The sequence below is a fragment of the Uloborus diversus genome, chromosome 2 (genome assembly GCF_026930045.1).
Source record: "Uloborus diversus isolate 005 chromosome 2, Udiv.v.3.1, whole genome shotgun sequence".
In the NCBI taxonomy this organism is placed as follows: Eukaryota; Metazoa; Arthropoda; class Arachnida; order Araneae; family Uloboridae; genus Uloborus; species Uloborus diversus.
In genome coordinates, this window is record NC_072732.1 from 166,212,692 (window position 1) to 166,231,433 (window position 18,742).

An 18,742-nucleotide genomic window follows, 5' to 3' on the forward strand; every position below is an offset into this window, starting at 1 on the left:
TGTTTGGGGAAATCATATTTGTAATTTCAAAACCTCAGTCTTTCTTTATTGTACAAGAAAACTTTTCGGCTGATTTTGACCTTGATATTTTCCCCTTATAACATGTTTAAATAGATCTACAAATTGCACTCAATAAACACTGTTGCCATATTAAACTCAACTCAAACAAAAAAAGAAAACATTTCACCAGTTGTTCTGTGCACCCTTCATTTACTCTCACAAGGTAAATAATGAAAAATTATATTTTGGCAATACATTTGAAAAACTATGTTCAAAAATTTAATGACTTTATAAATGACATTTAAAAGAGCTAAAGCAAAATTACCTTCCTGCGACTGAATCCAGAACCTATCTACGTAATAATCCAAAGTACTATCTGCTTCTTTTTCAGTGTAATTATCTGTCTGTATAGGTATAAATGGATCTAATACTTCAAAAGCCTAAAAAAATAATTAATCAAAATTATTTATTTCAAAACATAATTTCATTTTCATACTGTATTTTCAAGCTGTCTGCAATTTTCCAGCCATTAAAATCTTTGAGCTCCTCAATAAGAAATAAGCAAAAACAATGAAAAAAGTTACTTTCAGTATTGTCGTTTTATATTAAAAATGAACTCATTTTTAAATACTTTGAGAAAATGATTTTAATTAGAAATTTTCTCACAATATGAAAAACTGCAACAGACACTCAAAACAAAATTCATTGGAGAGTTGTTTACACTGAATTTGTTTTTTCATTTAGCATGTTGAACTTCATTCATATATATCAGGCCACTCACCGAGCAATATTCATTACAGAACTTCAAAAATAAACATTAGAAAATCATTGATAAAAACACAAGATTCAAACTCATGCTGGTTTTTTTTTTTAATTTGAAAGTTAGAGCAAATTTACTGTAAGACTTATCAGGATATGAGGTCACTGGCTCTCCAATGGAAATTACAAAACTCACAGCTGTTACTTGCATTTTTAAAGGTCTAGTTTAGAGACGGTAAAATAATGGCATGCATGCCACGGGTTGGCACACACAGGTTTTTTGACAGCATGCCACTAATACATGATGCATAGGCGTGCCAGATGTTCAACGGGGACATCAGAAATGGAACCCCCCCCCCCCCCCCCCAGTGTCGCAGGTATTCAGAAGAATGAACTTTTTTGGTTGGTTTTTAGAGTATTATTTTAGTGAGTAGTTTCTTCTCAATGCTATGAATAAATGGCTACTTATGAACCAAAACCCATGAAAAAAGCAAATAAAAATTTAAAAATTTTATTTCTCACTTAAGTATAGTGATGTAAAATACCCGGGTATTTATTTTTAGGGGTAAATACCCAAAATGGGTATTTATTTCAAAAATTTATATTCAACTAAAATACTTTTCTTTATGTATTCCACTATGTATATATATGAACAACCATATACAAAACAATAAATTTTTGCTCAAAAGTTGTATTTTGATCACGTATTTAAAGAACAATTGTGTGAAACAATTTAGCAATCTAATATGATATCCACATTAGATGTGTCGGATATGCCTAATCAATGTTGATAGCCAAATTTCAGATATAAAAAGCCATTCTACAAAAAGTAAAAAGCTTAACTGCTTACAAAAAAAGCAAACATCAATTTTTTAAGTTCCTTCTCTTTTATAACCCAGTAATATGTCCAGACATCAAAATGTAACAAAATGTCGCTCAATTTATTATTACTGCTTATTTTCCTATATATTTTGCAGAAATTTCCTCTAAACCTAGTTGAAGTGTTCAGGCGTATTCTGCATATATAATGGCAAGTAACAAAAAAGGAATTAAACATTTGAAAAAGGGGGAGGAATGAAAAAAAAAATATAAACAAACCCAAAGACAAAGAAAAGCTGCTATGAGATTGAACTCATCCAGCATTGGAAATCTCAAAGTTTTTTCGTACCAGGACTACAAAGCAACACAAATGGATAGTTAGGCAAATGCATTACAAATTCAAAAAATGCATACTTGGAAGCAGCAGCGAAATTTTGAAAAGATAAAAAATGGGGAGAGAATGTAATGAATATGTGTACAAATGCCTGGTGTGGAAATAATCATTTAACCACCGGCAAAGACAAATTCAGGAAAACTATATCAAAATTCTCTTTTAAATTTTCCTGTCATCCTATTTAAGTTTTAGAATAGTTCATTTTAAATTCTGACAATTTTTTTTTTAAATAAGATTTCACTAAACCTTTAATTGAAAAAAATTATAATATATAAATTTTTATATTTTTAATCTTCCATTTTATGGTTTATGTTTTTAAAAAAAATTCTTCACCTTTTGATACCATCTTTTTTTTTTTTTTTTTGCAAAATGCGCAATTACTAAGGGATTTATTTACCCTGCCTTCAGATAAATACCCAAAAAAATATTTACCTTCCCACCCTACATCACTAATTGCGTGAATTAAAAATAGTTTGAATCATGAAGTACTGGGGAGCAAGTGCAAATGAGCAAGGCAACAGAAAACAATATTTTGATTTGTTTTTGCTTATTAATGTGAAAACTTTCTATATTTGCCCATTATCACCTAAACAGCAATAAAATAAATAATATCATAGTCTTAATAACTTCTCAGTTTATTCTTCCAAACATCCCTCCTGCTTCCTTTGTTTTCATTTTGGATATAACTAAACTAGATTGTAATTTTGAAATCCTGGAGTTCATCATTGAATTGCTTATACTCCTCCAATTATGACATTGAAAAGAAAGATTCTTTTCACACGATATATTTCTTTCATAATTTCATCATGTCTTTCAATAAAAATGTTATAAACTGTGTAATACATATGTATGTTTCAGTTTTACCAATTATTTCATATTTATATTTTAAAAAAAAATCCCATTCACTTTTTGCATATTTTTGTAAAATACCCAGTTTTTGGGTATTTATCCAGGCCTTGGGTAAATATCCGGGTAAATACCCAAAAAATATTTACCTATTCACTGGGTATTTACCCGATCCACATCACTACTTAAGAGAAACTATTTGAATGAGGAATAAAAATTTGAAATATATTTCTATTGGCCAGAACTTTTTTCTTTTTTAATCTTGTAAAAATCTTCACAAGCTAATCCAATATTAATTTTTATGTTACTGTTACGAATGACAAATTAACTATCCTAATAATCCTCCAGTTTCTTATTTTTTGGTCTTATTTTTATCAAATTTATCATTTTCTGGGACATGAAGTAAACCGGCCAGAACACCGAAGTTTTGTCTGAAATTGGGACAGTTCCGGTCAAACCAAGACGTCTGGCAAACTTAATGATGCATTACTTTTACTTGTTGACATTTGCACTAAAATCATTTTAAATTTTTGAATAAAAAAGCAACTTGTTTCGAGACTAGCAACCAACAAAGGCAGGTTCGGAAATTAGCATTGTGGCACCACTTTGAGTTGTGAAAAAGGTTTGCCAAATTTTTTTTTCAAGGAAAAAGTGCACAATACTTTTCAGAACTTCATGGATACTGTTTGGACAGATGATTTTATGTTTTTCAAAGACATCAGTATTTTAAGGATGGAAATGAGTAATTGCATAAAAGACAACAAACTGAAAACCTATTGTTTATGATTATAAGATTCTTAGGGTTTAAACTTTATGCATTCTTTGAAGATATCAACATATATATATATATATATATATATATATATATATATACACACACACAGTAGAATGTCAAAAATCAAAACATGCTCCTTTAAAGCCAAAAATTGGCGATTTTTTGAAAATGAGTTTAAGTCAGTTTTTCCTTCCAGAAATTCATTCAACTTTCTTTGTAAAATTACTGTACAATACTTCTTCATGGAGTACACACAGTATTGTAAATATTTTTCATTTACCCTTTATGTTCAGCAAACAATGCAAGTTAATTTTTGATAAATTTTGCTAAACAATGAATTACATATTTTAGCATCAGGTAACGTATTGCATGTTATACACATACATACTGTATAACCATTTTATTTGAATAAATGACACTCTTTTCCTAAACCGTATATTTTTGGTTATTTTCAAAAATCTAAAAAGATTGAAAATCTGGCCTATGGTCCGAATTAGTTTGATTTTTGACATTCTTCTGTAAATAAATAGATACTTCAATTTTCTCAGAAGTCACTGGGAATCACCGTCAATTTATTCTAATAAATTATCTTCCAAAGATAGAAAAAGAGTTTAACAGCTGTTTGGCACATTTAAAAGGAAAGAAAGAAATACCACCGGCTTGATATTTTCAATTTTATAATTTGGAGAAAAGATTGCCTCACTTTGTTAAAAGGGGACAATTTTTTGAGCAGTTAAATATTGATAATTTGAAACTGGAAATTTTGAAATTTAAACTTCTATTTGTATACAAGTGAACAAACTTTCCAAACATGTTAAAAAAATAGAAAAACTGGAGTGTGCAGACTCAAAATATTGCATCAAAAAGTCAGGAAACTAACTCCGTAAATAATGAAACAATCTCCCACAAAAAGTTTGGGCCATGGAAAAATTTGAAATGATCTCAAAGGCTTATGAGCAGGTACTTCCATCAATAAACTCTAAAAAAGTAACCTACTTGGATCAGTTTTTCATAAATTTGTGCATTAGTACATAATAAGAAAATATGTTTTTGAAATAAAATGACATGTTAAATAAGTTAAAAAACATAACATTAAAATTTCAAAACTGGCAATAAGAACTGCAACTACTATTCCTATTTGTGCATTTTCATCTGTTATGTTTTTAACTACAGTATAACTTCAATTTAACGATACCAGATTCAACAATTTCCTCAATTTAATGATACATTTCACTGGTCTGGATTTGGCTGCGTTGAATGCCTATGTTCCTTGATTTAACAATAACTTTCCCCAGTCGCTTGAAAATCGTTAAATTGGGGCTACACTGTAATGGCTCAAAGGTGAACATAATATTTGTAATGGGCTTCAACATCAGGTGTTGCACTAAACGCAGTTAGATGCATGAAGTTTGTGGGAGTAAAGGAGCATTAGTTTTTAATATTAATTGAATGTTTTTTGGAAAGAAAAAAGTACATTAAGTAAAAAATAATAAAAGGAACACTGTCTATTTTTGAAGTGAAAAAGTAAAGGCAATGAATATGTTTTTGAATCATATTGTTACATCTAATTTTCATACAATGAAAACTAAACGCATTTTAACACTAAATATTTTTATTTAATTTTTTACTTTCATGTACCTTTTTTCAAACACTTTATCCTATTTTAATGTGAAACTGACATAATTTTAAAATGCTCTACATTCAATTTATATTTGATTCCCCAATAAGTCTACCTCCACTTGCTATACAAGTCCACTTTGCCACTGGATATTCTGTCACATTGACCATTTTTGAGAAGTTCTTGTTGAGGTTTCTTGGTCATCACAACACATATTTTCAAACATTGTGTGAGCAAAACTTTTCTCTCTCATAGACCTATCATCTCTTTTCAAAAACTATGAATTTTTCGATCACAAGGTATTTAAACTGAGATCTTTTTTTTTCATTTTGTTATGTACTTTATTAAAAAGAAAAGAAGGAAAGAAAGAAAAGGAAATTAATCTAATGGAATTGTTTTTTATAACATAAGCACTCGAAAATAAGCAAGACTGAAAAATTAAAATTATGGAACCTTGGTAAACTGGCACCCTGCAACTCGACATGTTCTTGTGTTCCCTTGGGAAGGCAAGATGTCAAAGTTCCACTGTTATATTCAACTCTGTTCCAAATAGCTTAAAAGTACTTTTTTTTTTTTGTTCTTTCAGAAAACATGAAAGGAACTGCATCTGCTGTTAAAACAGTTTTATTGGTCTTGAGTATTTTTTCTAGACAAAAATGCTACAAATTTAAGCAAGCATACGGGATTTCCTAAAAAAAATTGCATTTCAAACTGTTTTAACTTTTACAATCAGAATTAAAATTCTTAAAACTTTAAAATTAGCTAATTCAATAACCCTCTTTATATGCACAGCAACAAGAAAAAATTCCAATACATTTTTTATGAAAATATAATAACTGATCAATTTTAATGTAATATAAAAAACAAGATACCTCCTTTCCAAGTAAATATCTTGGGGTATAGGGATCCACCTTACAGGTTTCACGGTTATGGGGTACTGTGTCTACAGTTGTTAAAATAACAGCATTGTTCTGTAAAAAGATCACAAATGCAATAAAAATGTTAACATAAACTACAACTACTCAAGTACGAAAACAAGTTATAAAATGGAATCCAAATTGCAAACGTACAAAAGTTATTATTGGGTTTCCGAAAATTTAAAAGTTTTTTCCCCCCTGAAAGATCATGCTTAGAAACATAGGATTTAACCATTTTTTAAATAATTTGAAGTTTAATATTCTTTACCAATTATTTAAATCGGTGCACAGATTGAAATTATTTTTTTACTCTTCTGCAATGCCATTAGCACGCAGCGCAAATTATCATGACCTGACAACGTGGTTGACAGCAAAGTGTCAACATTAATAACGCCAAAGTACGTCACTTATGAGGTCATAAACACATCTTATTTCCAAAATCAGAAATTTAAAAAAAAAAAGGTTGGGGAAAACAAACTTTCTTTCTGGCTCCATATTATTTATTTTGTTAATTCTATCTATTTCAGAGACTAAAAGTAGTACCTTTGAGGGAAGCAACTCCATTGTTATTTTAAATTTCTATAACCCAAACACCATCAAAGTAGAGTTAATTCTGCATAAAGTAATACAGTTATTCAGGTAATTTTGAGCCACAACTTTGCAATTTTAAACTGCTCCACTCATATTTTAATAGTTTTACAGCATTTGTTGGTGTAAAATGGTAGAAACACTCAGTTATTATTGTATAGTTATCAAAAACAAAGCAATATTAATTATTTAATCTATTTGAAATAAATTAGCCTGCTGCAAAGCTATTTGGCCATTTAGGGTAACTTTGAGCCATGTGAGAAATGGGATGGGAAAAAAAAGCTTAACAAAAGTAGTGCATTTTCAATTCAATAAAATAAAATTTCTAACTGTTTTTAAAAATTCCCCACAACCATACCAAGATAATACAGACACACGTCAAAGGCAGATGTTGTACAGATATGGTTATAATTCGATAATCGTTAATTAATATTAATATTAAATAGTGGTTATCTTCAAATTTTGCAAGAAAATTAATGAAAAACTTACAGTCATAGAGACATGATTGAAAGCCCTAAGTCATCTTACTAGTCTTCGTTTCACTCCAATTTGGCACTGAAGGGAAAGCTAGGCGAACCGAATTGCAGCCATTGTCAAGGAAACAAGGTTACTCTGCATCAGGCGTGTGCCAGTGAGCGGCGCGACTTGCCGAATTTGGCAAAGGAAAAAATTTTTAAATATCAAGAACGAAACAACTATTATTTAATTTTTCAAAGAAATTAGTTTTGTCTCAAATATATTTCATCATATTTTTATTACAAATGCAAGGCTCTGAATGGGATTTCACCTTGCAACGGGTAGAGAGCTACAGGTGATCAAAGTAATTAACAAATAATTTTGAATGATTAAAAAATTCTGACAGATGCATACTCTGTCTCTGGTGATTTCTTCGTTCGCTAATAAAAAGCACTTGCCCACTTGTCAAAACACTGACCATCTAGGATATCTATTTCAAAAGAAAAGATGAGACGACGGAAGTTGATATAGGTAAGAAGAATGTTAGTACAATAGCTGCGAACATTTGCCATGATAATAACGGGAAACAAAGGCATCGAAAAGAACTGCATTCTTTCAGAAGTATAACAAATGAAAAACTACCAGGCATGTTTTTCAAAGCACATCTTCATTTTTCTACTGCAGATTATTTGAGTTCATCAACAAGCCGTTAGCGAAAAAAGAAATGTACATTTTCAGTCCTTGCCTGCAGGACTTGCCTCTGCCCTCTGCTGCCTTATTAGTTTGTTAAGAAGTGGATCTTTTACCCTGCCTCTGACATGGAAAGCTTACCTTTGTTACCTCTCACATCCTTTACTTCTGTTTTGAATAACTTCTCTTTAATTTTTCACATGTGCTTGATTTGCTCTGTAGCTGAGAAATGCATTCTAACTTTGTTTAAATCTTTGGAACAAAAAAAGGATCCCTTAATAGTTATGGAATATTTTTCATAATCCTTTTAATTTATAAATCTAAATGTGCGGACCATTACTTCGAAATTTGGAAAAGCTGCCATTATGTCTTTTTATAGATAGATATATGAATGAATCATTCAAGTACATTCGTGCAGAAAAGCAAAAGGAAATGTAACAACGTTAAATCGTACAAATTTAGAGAATTACAGACACCTGTTGTGAAGTTTCAAGGAGCCATTTTTTATCGCGGAAAAAAGCTTGTGCTCACTTTTCTGCTATAAAAATGGGTGTTCTTTGAAACTCCAAAACACGCGTCTGCAATTCTTGGCGATTTGTGTGACTCAACGTTGTTCTATTATTTAAAATGATATGCATCAGCCCTGTATAGGCGTTTTCCTTTTATACACCACAATAAGGGAAAAGATCAAAGATACAATCTCCAGTTTTGGAAAGAAAAAAAAAAGATTTCCTTCCCTTTTAAAAAAACTCTATTCAAGTAAAAAACTTAGAAACCTTTTGGAAACAATTAGCTATTACTCTACATTTTGGAGCTTCGAGAAGATATTTAAAAAACGATTTAATTTTAAGCTCAACTTATTTATGAAAGAAGTTAAAAATAATTAACAAAACTGCATTGAGGTTTGGGGAAGTAGAAAAGATATGGCTCTCAATTTTGCATATCTGTGAAAGTAAATGACTACCCCAAAACTCAATTTATTAAAAATTATTTTACTTACCTTAGTGTACTTAATGTAGCCTACTTTATATGTATACATTGGGAGTGAGTAAATTTACTTCCTATAAAAATTTAATTTAAGGCAGGGGTTTTAAACCTGAAGGGGGAGGCGTAAAATTTCGTATTTTGAGGGAGATGTGTATGTTTCAAAATATAAAATGAAAAAGTAAAACTTCTTCATCCAGCAGTTCATCGGTGTAAATTGGTAATACAGTGGCTGCCGCTTATATGAATCACATTTGTTCCAAGCAATTTTGATTCAATAAAGCGGCTAATTCAATAAAGCTGGATTTTATTCTGTTTTTGACAGTTTGATTCATTAAAGCGGCTAATTCAATTTACCACTGATTCAATTAACCAGCGTCCACTGTATATAAATGTGTCTGTACATACTTGAGAGCATTATTTTTTTTCTCCATAAACTTTTCAAACGATTAAAAAAAAAAAAAAAAAAAAAAAAACAAGGTTAACCTTGAAAACTCAAGTCTTCTTCAAGATAGAAGTCGAGTTACGGCGGTTTGATTTTCCTTCTGTAATAAAATACTTACAAATTAAATATGTTTAACACATAACAGTTTCAACTATATGTCTCAACCACACCCATTCTTGATTTTTTTCTCATCATTTGTCAATTTACACCCTTTTAAACCTCCAAATTAACGAGAACTACTTCTAAACTCAGAGTAGCACATCTCGTACCTTTTCCTTCAGTGCCAAGTTAGATTGAAACAGACTACAAATATTTTATCTACTCACTGTATATTGTCTTTATACCTGCAGACAGGTTTGAGTTGTGTGCACAGATATTTGATATTTATAATTAACTATGCCCACAATATAGTAAGATCAATGTTAATTTAAAATATCAATATTGCATAAAACATAAAAAAATTTATCAAGAGCACTTCCAACAACTTCAAAAATAGATTTCAAACAAAAACATAAAAAGTAGCTTTAATGAAATCATAAAACAATCTCTAAAAATATTAATAAAAAAGTAGATATCATTGAGCAGTTTAAACAATAATTAAATAAAAGGAGAGCTTTTATGTTGCAGAAAATACAATACATTCACCCATTTAGAACACAATTTCAATTAACATTAAGAAAGAGCAATTGTGTAAAAATATTTTTAATTGCAAAGAAAATATGCTTACCCAGTCATTTTTCAAAAGTTTCATAAAAGCATTAACAATAGTGACATCACAAGCAGGAGCCTATCATTTCAGCATGAAATTAAAGAAATTCAATTAGTTGCTTCAAACAATTCTTCAGTTAATTTAGATACTAAAAATACATAGCTAAATAGACTATTTTGTTTTTTATTATTCTTTATTATTTAGTATAATAGATGCATATCATATATACAAACACACACACACACAAAAAAAATCTTTTAAAAATCAAGTTTCATTCAAATAATTTCTTTGTGTACTTATTTAAATACAGAGCTTTAACCCATTAACCGCCGAAACTCGAAATCGTTATTTTTTTTTGGATAAAAATCATAAAAGTTATCATTCTGAACCTATATAATAGTAATATGCTTAAAAAAGAACAAAAATGCACTTACTTTTACAAATATAGGGTGTTGCGTTGACGCAACGTCAGCGGAAAAGGAGTATTAATGCTAAGTAGTTTTATCAGAAATTCTTCAGCAGTTTCAATGCTTTTTATACACAGGAAATTTTTATAATCTTAGTTATGGTTCTTAACTATGCCGAGCACTTTAGAAGAAACTGAAATTTATATAAAATAAGCACATAAATGCATTTTAGAAAATTTAAATTTTGAGGAAACATCGATTTTTTATAGTTACACATGAAAAGCTTCGCTGCAATCGTGATGAAGTGCAACCTTACACACATTACAGCGATAAATAGTTTGGCTGTGGCACTTCTTGCAGCGTAGTCTCTTATTGTCTGTCGACCTTACGATAAAATGTCCCTCAAATACAGGCATTAGTAACCTGAATTTGCTTGGCCGTCCTGCAGCTGAACTTTTTTTTTTTCATGTCACTATCATAAGGGGTCTGTAAAAGATGAAGTGCAACCTCTGGCCTAAAATCCAATAGTGACTTTCTCTTTTCTTCTTTCGATAATCTTGAAAAGTTTCCAAGCATTGGTTAATGCAACATCAATATAATTGGAGAATATTGGCCACCACCATTTTTTCCCTCTGACTCTAATTCTGTAATTTGAAACTAAATTGTCACACAAATCAACACCCCCCCCCCCCTTTTCATGTTGTATTGCTCAATTATACAAGGTTGAGGAACAGAAATCTTCTTCTTCTGGTTTCTGGAATAGCGAGAAACATTTTTGACAGGCTCAATTTTACCATAGGTTAAACACAAAGCCACAACAGCATTGTCATTCCATCATTTTTGCTGGGCATACAAATTTGTTTGTTCTACAAGATGCGATAAAACATCGGAATAAAAAAAAAGATTAAAACTATCAACACAAGCTTTATCTTCTAGAGTGTGTCTTACAGCTTGAATGGGGACCTATTCTTCATTTTTTGATTGATACCTATCAATTGGTTCCTGTTTTGTCCATCGCCAATCTTTTCAGTTTTTTTACTACGGGATTTGGAACAATTGAACTTCTTTTCTTTACATGGACTTCAACTTCGCCTGCAGTATCGCCCGGTAAAACTTCATTATCATTATTTAAAATGTTGTCATTGCCTCCTTCTTCATCACTAGCTTCTGTTATTTCTGGTGGTACAACAACAACATCTGTTTCTTCATTTTCATTATCATCATCATCTGAGTTTTGTTCGAAAAAACTGTTCCAATGCTTCTTCCAAAGTTAGATATCTTGTTCTGGGCATTTCGAAAGGCAGAGACGAAAAAAAAGCTTCCACAGTCAAAACGCGCAGAATAAAAATGAAATATAGTTCTACCCTAAAGCAATTAAGACAGACAGTCAGTCTACCCCTTTTTCACTGACGTTGCGTTAACACAACGCCAGTTTTTACTTCCCCCTCCTCCCCAGCAGAAGCAGTTTCTTTGAGGAATAATCTGATAAAAAGTGACCTTGACTAAAAGTATTTCATATCTAAACCAAAACTTTTTTTTATTTTTATTTTTTCTGACAGAAAACTGGATCACAAATTTAGTCAAAAAAAAAACCATGTGAGAGAAACAATTTTTATCATACATAAAAAAAGAAATTTAAAGCAATTTTTTTATTCAACATATTTCTACTAATATTCTTAAATTCAAATTAGCAATCGATAAAAAAATTAGATTTCTAGTTTAGTTTCTATGGATATTTATTATAACCGTTGCGTCAACGCAACACCAGCGGGTAATGGGTTAAGTGATCCAGGTAAAAATCAGCAGCTTCCAAAACATTGGTAGCTTCAAAGCATCATAAAAAAGAACAAAGCTACTGTTTTTCAGTTCAAAATATTTTAGTGAAGCTAACATCTTAGTGGGCTGAGCTATAAAAAATGAAGTGAAATTTATAAGCCTAAAAATACTTGGAGGAGACCTTTTCCTTTTTGCATTTTTGAATAATTTTTTAACCCAGTCAGTAAAATTAGGCAACTACACTTTACTATTACTCTGATACTCTCAAGTATTTTTGATAATGTTCCTAAACACCTTGATTCTTCGAATTTCCTAAAAACAGTGGAAGAAAATTTACAAGATTTATCGGACTTGGGTGAAAAGCAAATCAGTCAACTATTCTTTAGTGTGCTCCCTCCAAAGTACTTTTTTGCCTTTATGAGTTAAGAAATCTTTGTTAAACTAACCCGCTGTCATCCATATACAGAATTTTTTTACTGTAGAGAACACAGAGCTACAAAAAATCACCATTAAATACAGATTGTCCAATAAACAGTCTCTTTCAACAGAATTCACTGCACAGTAGAACCTGGATTATCTGAGTTAATTGGGACCGCTAGTGCCTTGGATGTCGAAAATCTCAGTTAACAGAAACTTTGTATAAAAAACGTGTCAGGACCAAAACTTTTAAAAATCTATTAATTAAAAATACAATAGAATATTTTTAAAAGATAAAAATAAACATGTAAGAAGTAAAGTTTTACAGCGAAAATACTAAATAGAAAATAACTTGTAGTAAGTCTTAAAAAGCCAATTGATTTTTTTTTTTTTTTTATAATGCCAAGTCAAATATTGAAACATTCTTTTTAAAAAAACAAACTTCCAGAAAATATTCCTGTTTTCAAATTAAAAACTCTGTATTCAATACTAAAGTTAATTAAAAAAAAAAAAAAAAAGACTTCTTTATTGACTTGGTTAACAGAGACCTCGGTTAATCGAGGCTCTATACTGTATGTAAAATACTTATGCCATCTTTGACTATTACAATGAATTCATTTATTTATAGTATTAAGGTACGACCTTTAAGCCAGGGCTTAGGCAGAACTACATGCAATATACCACACAGCCCGGTTATCACAGCTAGAGACTGCAGTTTTGTTCTTATTATAACTCTTCAGTCTGGCTTTGCCTTCAGTTCACAAGTCGAACCGCACCATGCTGTGGACGCTCGCTGGTGAGATGGATTCACTCTATCTACCAGTTTGTTGGCACCCCCAGCTTTAATGAGATAACATCTGCCTCCATCTCGGTTATTCACTATGCTAGACTGAAGAGTTTTAATAAGAATAAAACTGCTGTCTCTAGCTGTGATAACCGGGCTGTCTGGTATAATGCATGTAATTCATTTATTGTCATGTGTGAATTAGTTTGTCTGATTTTCAGTTTTTAGTTAATATTAAAAACTGCAATTTTCAGCAATCTCTACATATTTAAATGCAAGCAAATGCTGCTGCGATGCAGGGGTGCCCCCCTTCCCAAGGGAAAGGGTGAACCCCCCTCATATTGCAGAGACCACCCCCCCCCCCCCCGAAAAAAAACAAAAATACCTCTCAAAACACTCCCTACCGAAAAAATTTTAATGGCACAGTCTGCGCCATGACCCCTCCCTAGGTGGGCACACCTGTGAGATGGCTGCTGGCATTCAAGTACTTGCTTTTAGCGTTATTCTTTAAAACTCTTTTAAACTTTCTTAAATTTACAACCTTTTACCATAGAAATTTCTTTTTTTTTTAACTAAATTCAGAAAATAAGTATAAGAAAGGGTATACATGACATGACATGACTCCCCGAAGTCCCCGGCGCCTACCTTTTTTACGGTTCATCTGTTTTAGATGTCCGGGAGTTCCCCCGACAAATGGAACTTCAGGGACAAGAAGGGGTATACAAAACAACTATACAGTCGACTCCCGCTACAACGCGATTTGACTTACGCGAAATGGCTATAACGCGAATTTTTCACGAGTAACGAATTTAAAAGCTAACGCGAATTTTTTTGGAAGGAAGTATCAACTTTGTTATTGGCTGCTAAATATATATTTTGTGAATGTTATTACATCCCTTTAAGCATCACTAACAGCCAAAGTTTCCACACCAAACTACTCTAGTGCATCAAATAACCACTCAGCATCTTTCATTTATTTATTTTTTTCATTCTAAATATAAAAGTTGATGAAATATAATGGCACCTTAGTGTCATCTTCATCTAAAGTTTGTGAAGATGGGAAGAAAAAAAAAGTTTCTGATAAAAAATTTAAAAAAGGCTAAGATTCTCGATATGCTTGAACAACTATAAAACTTTGACGGTAGCCCGACAATAAGTATGAGTGAATCTTCCTTACATACAATTAAAAGTCAAAACAAAAAGATATCCGTAAAAGTTCAGAACTTAGATTCAATATTGAAGATTGCAGAGCAGTCTAGCAAAGTAAATATTATGAAAATGGAAGCTGCTCTTGTATTGTGGATTAATAAAGAGATCAGGAAGGGGAGATGTTGCCACAAATGAAAACGTTATGCAAGAAAAGGCAAAGCAACCGTATTTAAAAATGTATTAGATAAGAATAACGATTTGATCATGGAGCATAAATCATCACTATCTTCATTTTTTAACTCTTAAATATTGTTACTGAATCTACTGTAAAGTACTATTATAGTGCATCAATTTAATTTTAAAACATGCTGTGCGTACCATGTTGTTTTATTTTTTGGCTTTCATTCCCATTGGTCATTCATTTTGTGCATCTTAAATTATTTCATGCTGAATAAGTTTTTTATTTTTTAAATACAGTAAAAATTCAGTTATTTCTGCCAGAAACTGTAATGTATGGTTGAGAAATTCTTTAGAGCAGTTTGAGGGGTGTTTATAAGTGTTTAAAAGTATTTGGTATGCTTTGAAAAATTTGTATGCATACATTTTTCCACAACGCGAAATTTCGACTTACGCGAGGAGTCTTGGAATGCATCCCTTGTGTAAGTCGGGACCGACTGTAATTATATAAGGAAAGAGGCAATGAGACTGATTGCTTCTTGCTCTGCATTGTCTCAAAATATGAAATTAGATAAAACTTACCAAAGTTCTGTCAGATCGCTTTATATTTGTCTTAGAATAAAAGGCATTCATTCCATCAATAACCACCATTGTTTTGAATCTAAAAGAGCAAAGAAAAAATAATTGATAATAAATTACATAAAGTATATTCCCATCATAAGTAATAAGTTTTACTTTTTACTAAATTAAAATTTCATTTCTTATTTTCCAGATTAATTCAATACAATTTATGAGAAAAAACATTTAAGACTAGAACGATAAAAACATTAAGCATTTAAACATTAACATTAGATTCATACAGAAATTCAGTAAAAAACTCATTAAAAATATCTGCACTTCGTCACCATTTAAAAAACCAAAACTTTCAGTAATTTCGTGAATGCTCAAAATAAATTTGTAAAGGGGTTTCTATTTATAAGGACAAAAGTAAAAAAGTTATGAAGACGAAACATTTATGCAAGAAGGAAGACAATTGCTACGATTATGCATGCAACAAATTACTAGTGCCATTATTTTTAACAATTAAGAAATGAGCATGGAAGGCTATGGTAAGTAAGAGTTTAGAGATTAAAACATATATATATATATATATATAATAATATACAGTAAAGAACTTGATCCAGAAAATTAGGAAAACTTTGCTTGATTTTCCCCAGAATCTAAAGTTAGGTTGTTTTTTCTCTTAATAACTATAAAAAGGCTACAAGGTATTAAAAAGCAAAATTTTATCAATAATTTTTTTTTCTTTAAAGCTGTAATCGCAAAAAGGAAATCTTTACAAAAATTGTTAAAATTATGAACTTTTTCATATATTAGAGGAAAAAAAAGCACATTTCTTTATATAAATATATTTTGCGCATTCCACATTGGTTTGCAAAAACTTTTATTACTGAAAAGTGCAATTTTTTTTTTCTTTTTTGGGTTAGTGAACGTTTTAAAATTTAAGGCATTCAAATGATTCTTTCTTTTAATACTTCTAAATTTATGAATACTTCTTTACCGTTTTCTCTTATTTTGAAATGCATTACTATTTATTGCCGTGATCTAGGTTTTATAAGTAAAAGGAAATTTTAGCGATCTAGAAAACCAGGAAATTTAGATATGCGGGATGGCGATAGTCCCTAGCATTCCGAATAATTGGACAAGTATGAAAAGTTTTTGTCATAAACAGAAATGATATAATTACTATAAACTTCTAAATAAAATTTTCTCTTTCCAAGGATAGTCATGGCTACTGCAAAGTTAATAGGATTGTCAAGAATAAGGCAAATATATCAGCAGAAAATGCATGAAAGACCATGTCATTTGACCAAATGCAGTTGACAATTACCACTGGAATTACGGCAATCTTTTCATACCTAGAAGCACGGTGGGGGTCATTTTGACCCCTGAGAAGAAATTTGCACAATTCCCTACATATTAAATATTTGTAAAAATTAGTTTAAAATACAGGCCCGTGTCCAGATTTTCATAAAGGGAGGGGTTTTAAAGCTACCAAATTTTTACTCGAGGGGGGGGGGGGGGGGAGTTCAATTCTTCAATCCCTCACAAACTTTAGTTTCACGTAAAATTACGTAATCTCAGTATGGCATTTCTATTCCTGTAAGGACTGCTGTGCCCTCTCCCTACTCCCCCCCCCCCCCCCCCCCGAAAGATAATTCTGGCTGCACAAGTGACCGCAATATACCTTCATTTTACTGCTTCTTTTTAATCAAACATTTTTTGTTTCGAAAAAACCATGCTTCTTTTTAATGATAACTGGTTACTCTGTGGTATATTGCAATTAGTATTACAAAAAGTCCACAGATTCTTTTATAATTCAGCATGGCATCATAATGTATATAAGTTTCATATTCTGAAATAATGCTTAATAAACGTTAAACGAAACAAGAAATAACTTATTGCAGATGCAAGTTACATTACCAAACACAATCACTAATGCATCTTCATAGCTGCAACATAAGCTAAATCCTTCATAACCTCCTTAAGTAATATTAACTTTGGCAAGCAATTTTGGCTTTATACTGACAAATCATTGTGCGCTTCTTCCACCACAGTTTTTCCGAAATATTGTTCCAGTTGGTAAAGCTCTAACAGTCGTATATTGCAGATTTTTTTTCTTTATTTTTCCCTTTTTTAAAGAAACGCTGCACACAAACTTTTACTTTAAAACTAGTCAAATGTACATTTTCCTAATTTGGCTTATTATTTTTACCCTAATGGGAGGGGTTTAACCCCTAAAACCCTCCCCTTGGACACGGCCCTGTTAAAATAAACATATTTGAATTAAATGCAATTAATTTAAAGAATACACAGATTTTCAGGGTACATAATGAAACATTTAAACAAAGTTTAAAATGCTCTTCAAAAAACTAACGCAGTTTCAGTTGCATTTCAGAAGCTAGCGGCTAATTTTTCCTATTCTGTACAAAAACATTGTAAATGCTTCAAGTTCTTAAAATGATATGTTCTTAGAGACATTTTTGAGTTTCTGCCCTTTTCAACTTCAGTGAATATATTTGCAGTACTTTTTTTCTCAAAAGGATCAAAATGACACTGCCTGCATTTTTAGTTGTAACCCTTTAGTTTGGTTTTAAAATAATTACAATTTTCTTGAAAACTTTTGATTATTACACAGCACAATGATTTAGGAAAAGTCAAGGAAGGATTGAGCATTTTATGAAAATACAGAGGATTAGTTAGCAAAAAAAAAGTTTGCTTGGGGTCAAAATGATCCCTCACATAATGCTAGTGTTAATGGAGTTTGAAAAGGGGTCCATTCCCCCTTGGACAAACAGCTGCATCATCAAAGGAACATAGCTGACGATTGTGGTTTTAGTGGATTTATTTCGATGAAAAGGGAGTGGTAGAGGATGATGTTCGCTGAGAGAACAATTGACAAGGGACGTTTCTGGGAAAAGTACTAAGAAAATATTGATATCTTTGAAATGGTACAGATGATTGCATAATTACAAGCAATGGAAATTACACTAATGACATAGAGTTTTTAGTTTGGACCATTTAGAAGGTTCGCTACAGTCAAGGGATTGTTATATATCGGGTTTGCTACAGTGGGGTCCGAATGTATTGGTTTACTTTTTTTTATTAAGGAGAAGCTCCCCAAGACTGGCAAACCTTCAAGTAACCCATTTGCTTACTTTTAGTCTATATTTTTGCTTAAGAGAGTATAGGCAATTCTTTCCTTCCATTGTACAACAGGGTTGGGTTTTGGACTGTCCAAAACTGATTTCGGGCAGGACAGGTTGTTTTTACTGCCCAAAACTGTCCAAAAGTATGCTAAAGCTAAAGAGATGTAATCTAATCAATTCATATTTTCTGCAATATTTGTAATGCAAAAATATAGATATCAATGAGGTTTAATTAATGAGCATTTAATAATATTTTTCTCAAAATGTTCATTTAAAAAATATTTTAATTAAAAAAATAGTAACAGTTGGTAGAGTTATGAAA

General features: G+C 31.2%; 1 protein-coding gene across 1 annotated transcript in view; it reads right to left on the minus strand.

Moving 5' to 3' along the window:
- The window catches only part of LOC129217473 (28S ribosomal protein S29, mitochondrial-like), a 60,453-nt gene that overhangs the window by 2,206 nt on the left and 39,505 nt on the right, over nucleotides 1-18,742 (minus strand). Inside the window, exons 9-12 of the mRNA XM_054851779.1 lie at nucleotides 15,293-15,371; nucleotides 10,019-10,078; nucleotides 6,084-6,182; nucleotides 326-440 (exon numbers count right to left, since the gene is read on the minus strand). Of these exons, the coding sequence (XP_054707754.1) occupies nucleotides 326-440; nucleotides 6,084-6,182; nucleotides 10,019-10,078; nucleotides 15,293-15,371 (353 nt within the window). The remainder of the gene's footprint in view (nucleotides 1-325; nucleotides 441-6,083; nucleotides 6,183-10,018; nucleotides 10,079-15,292; nucleotides 15,372-18,742) is intronic.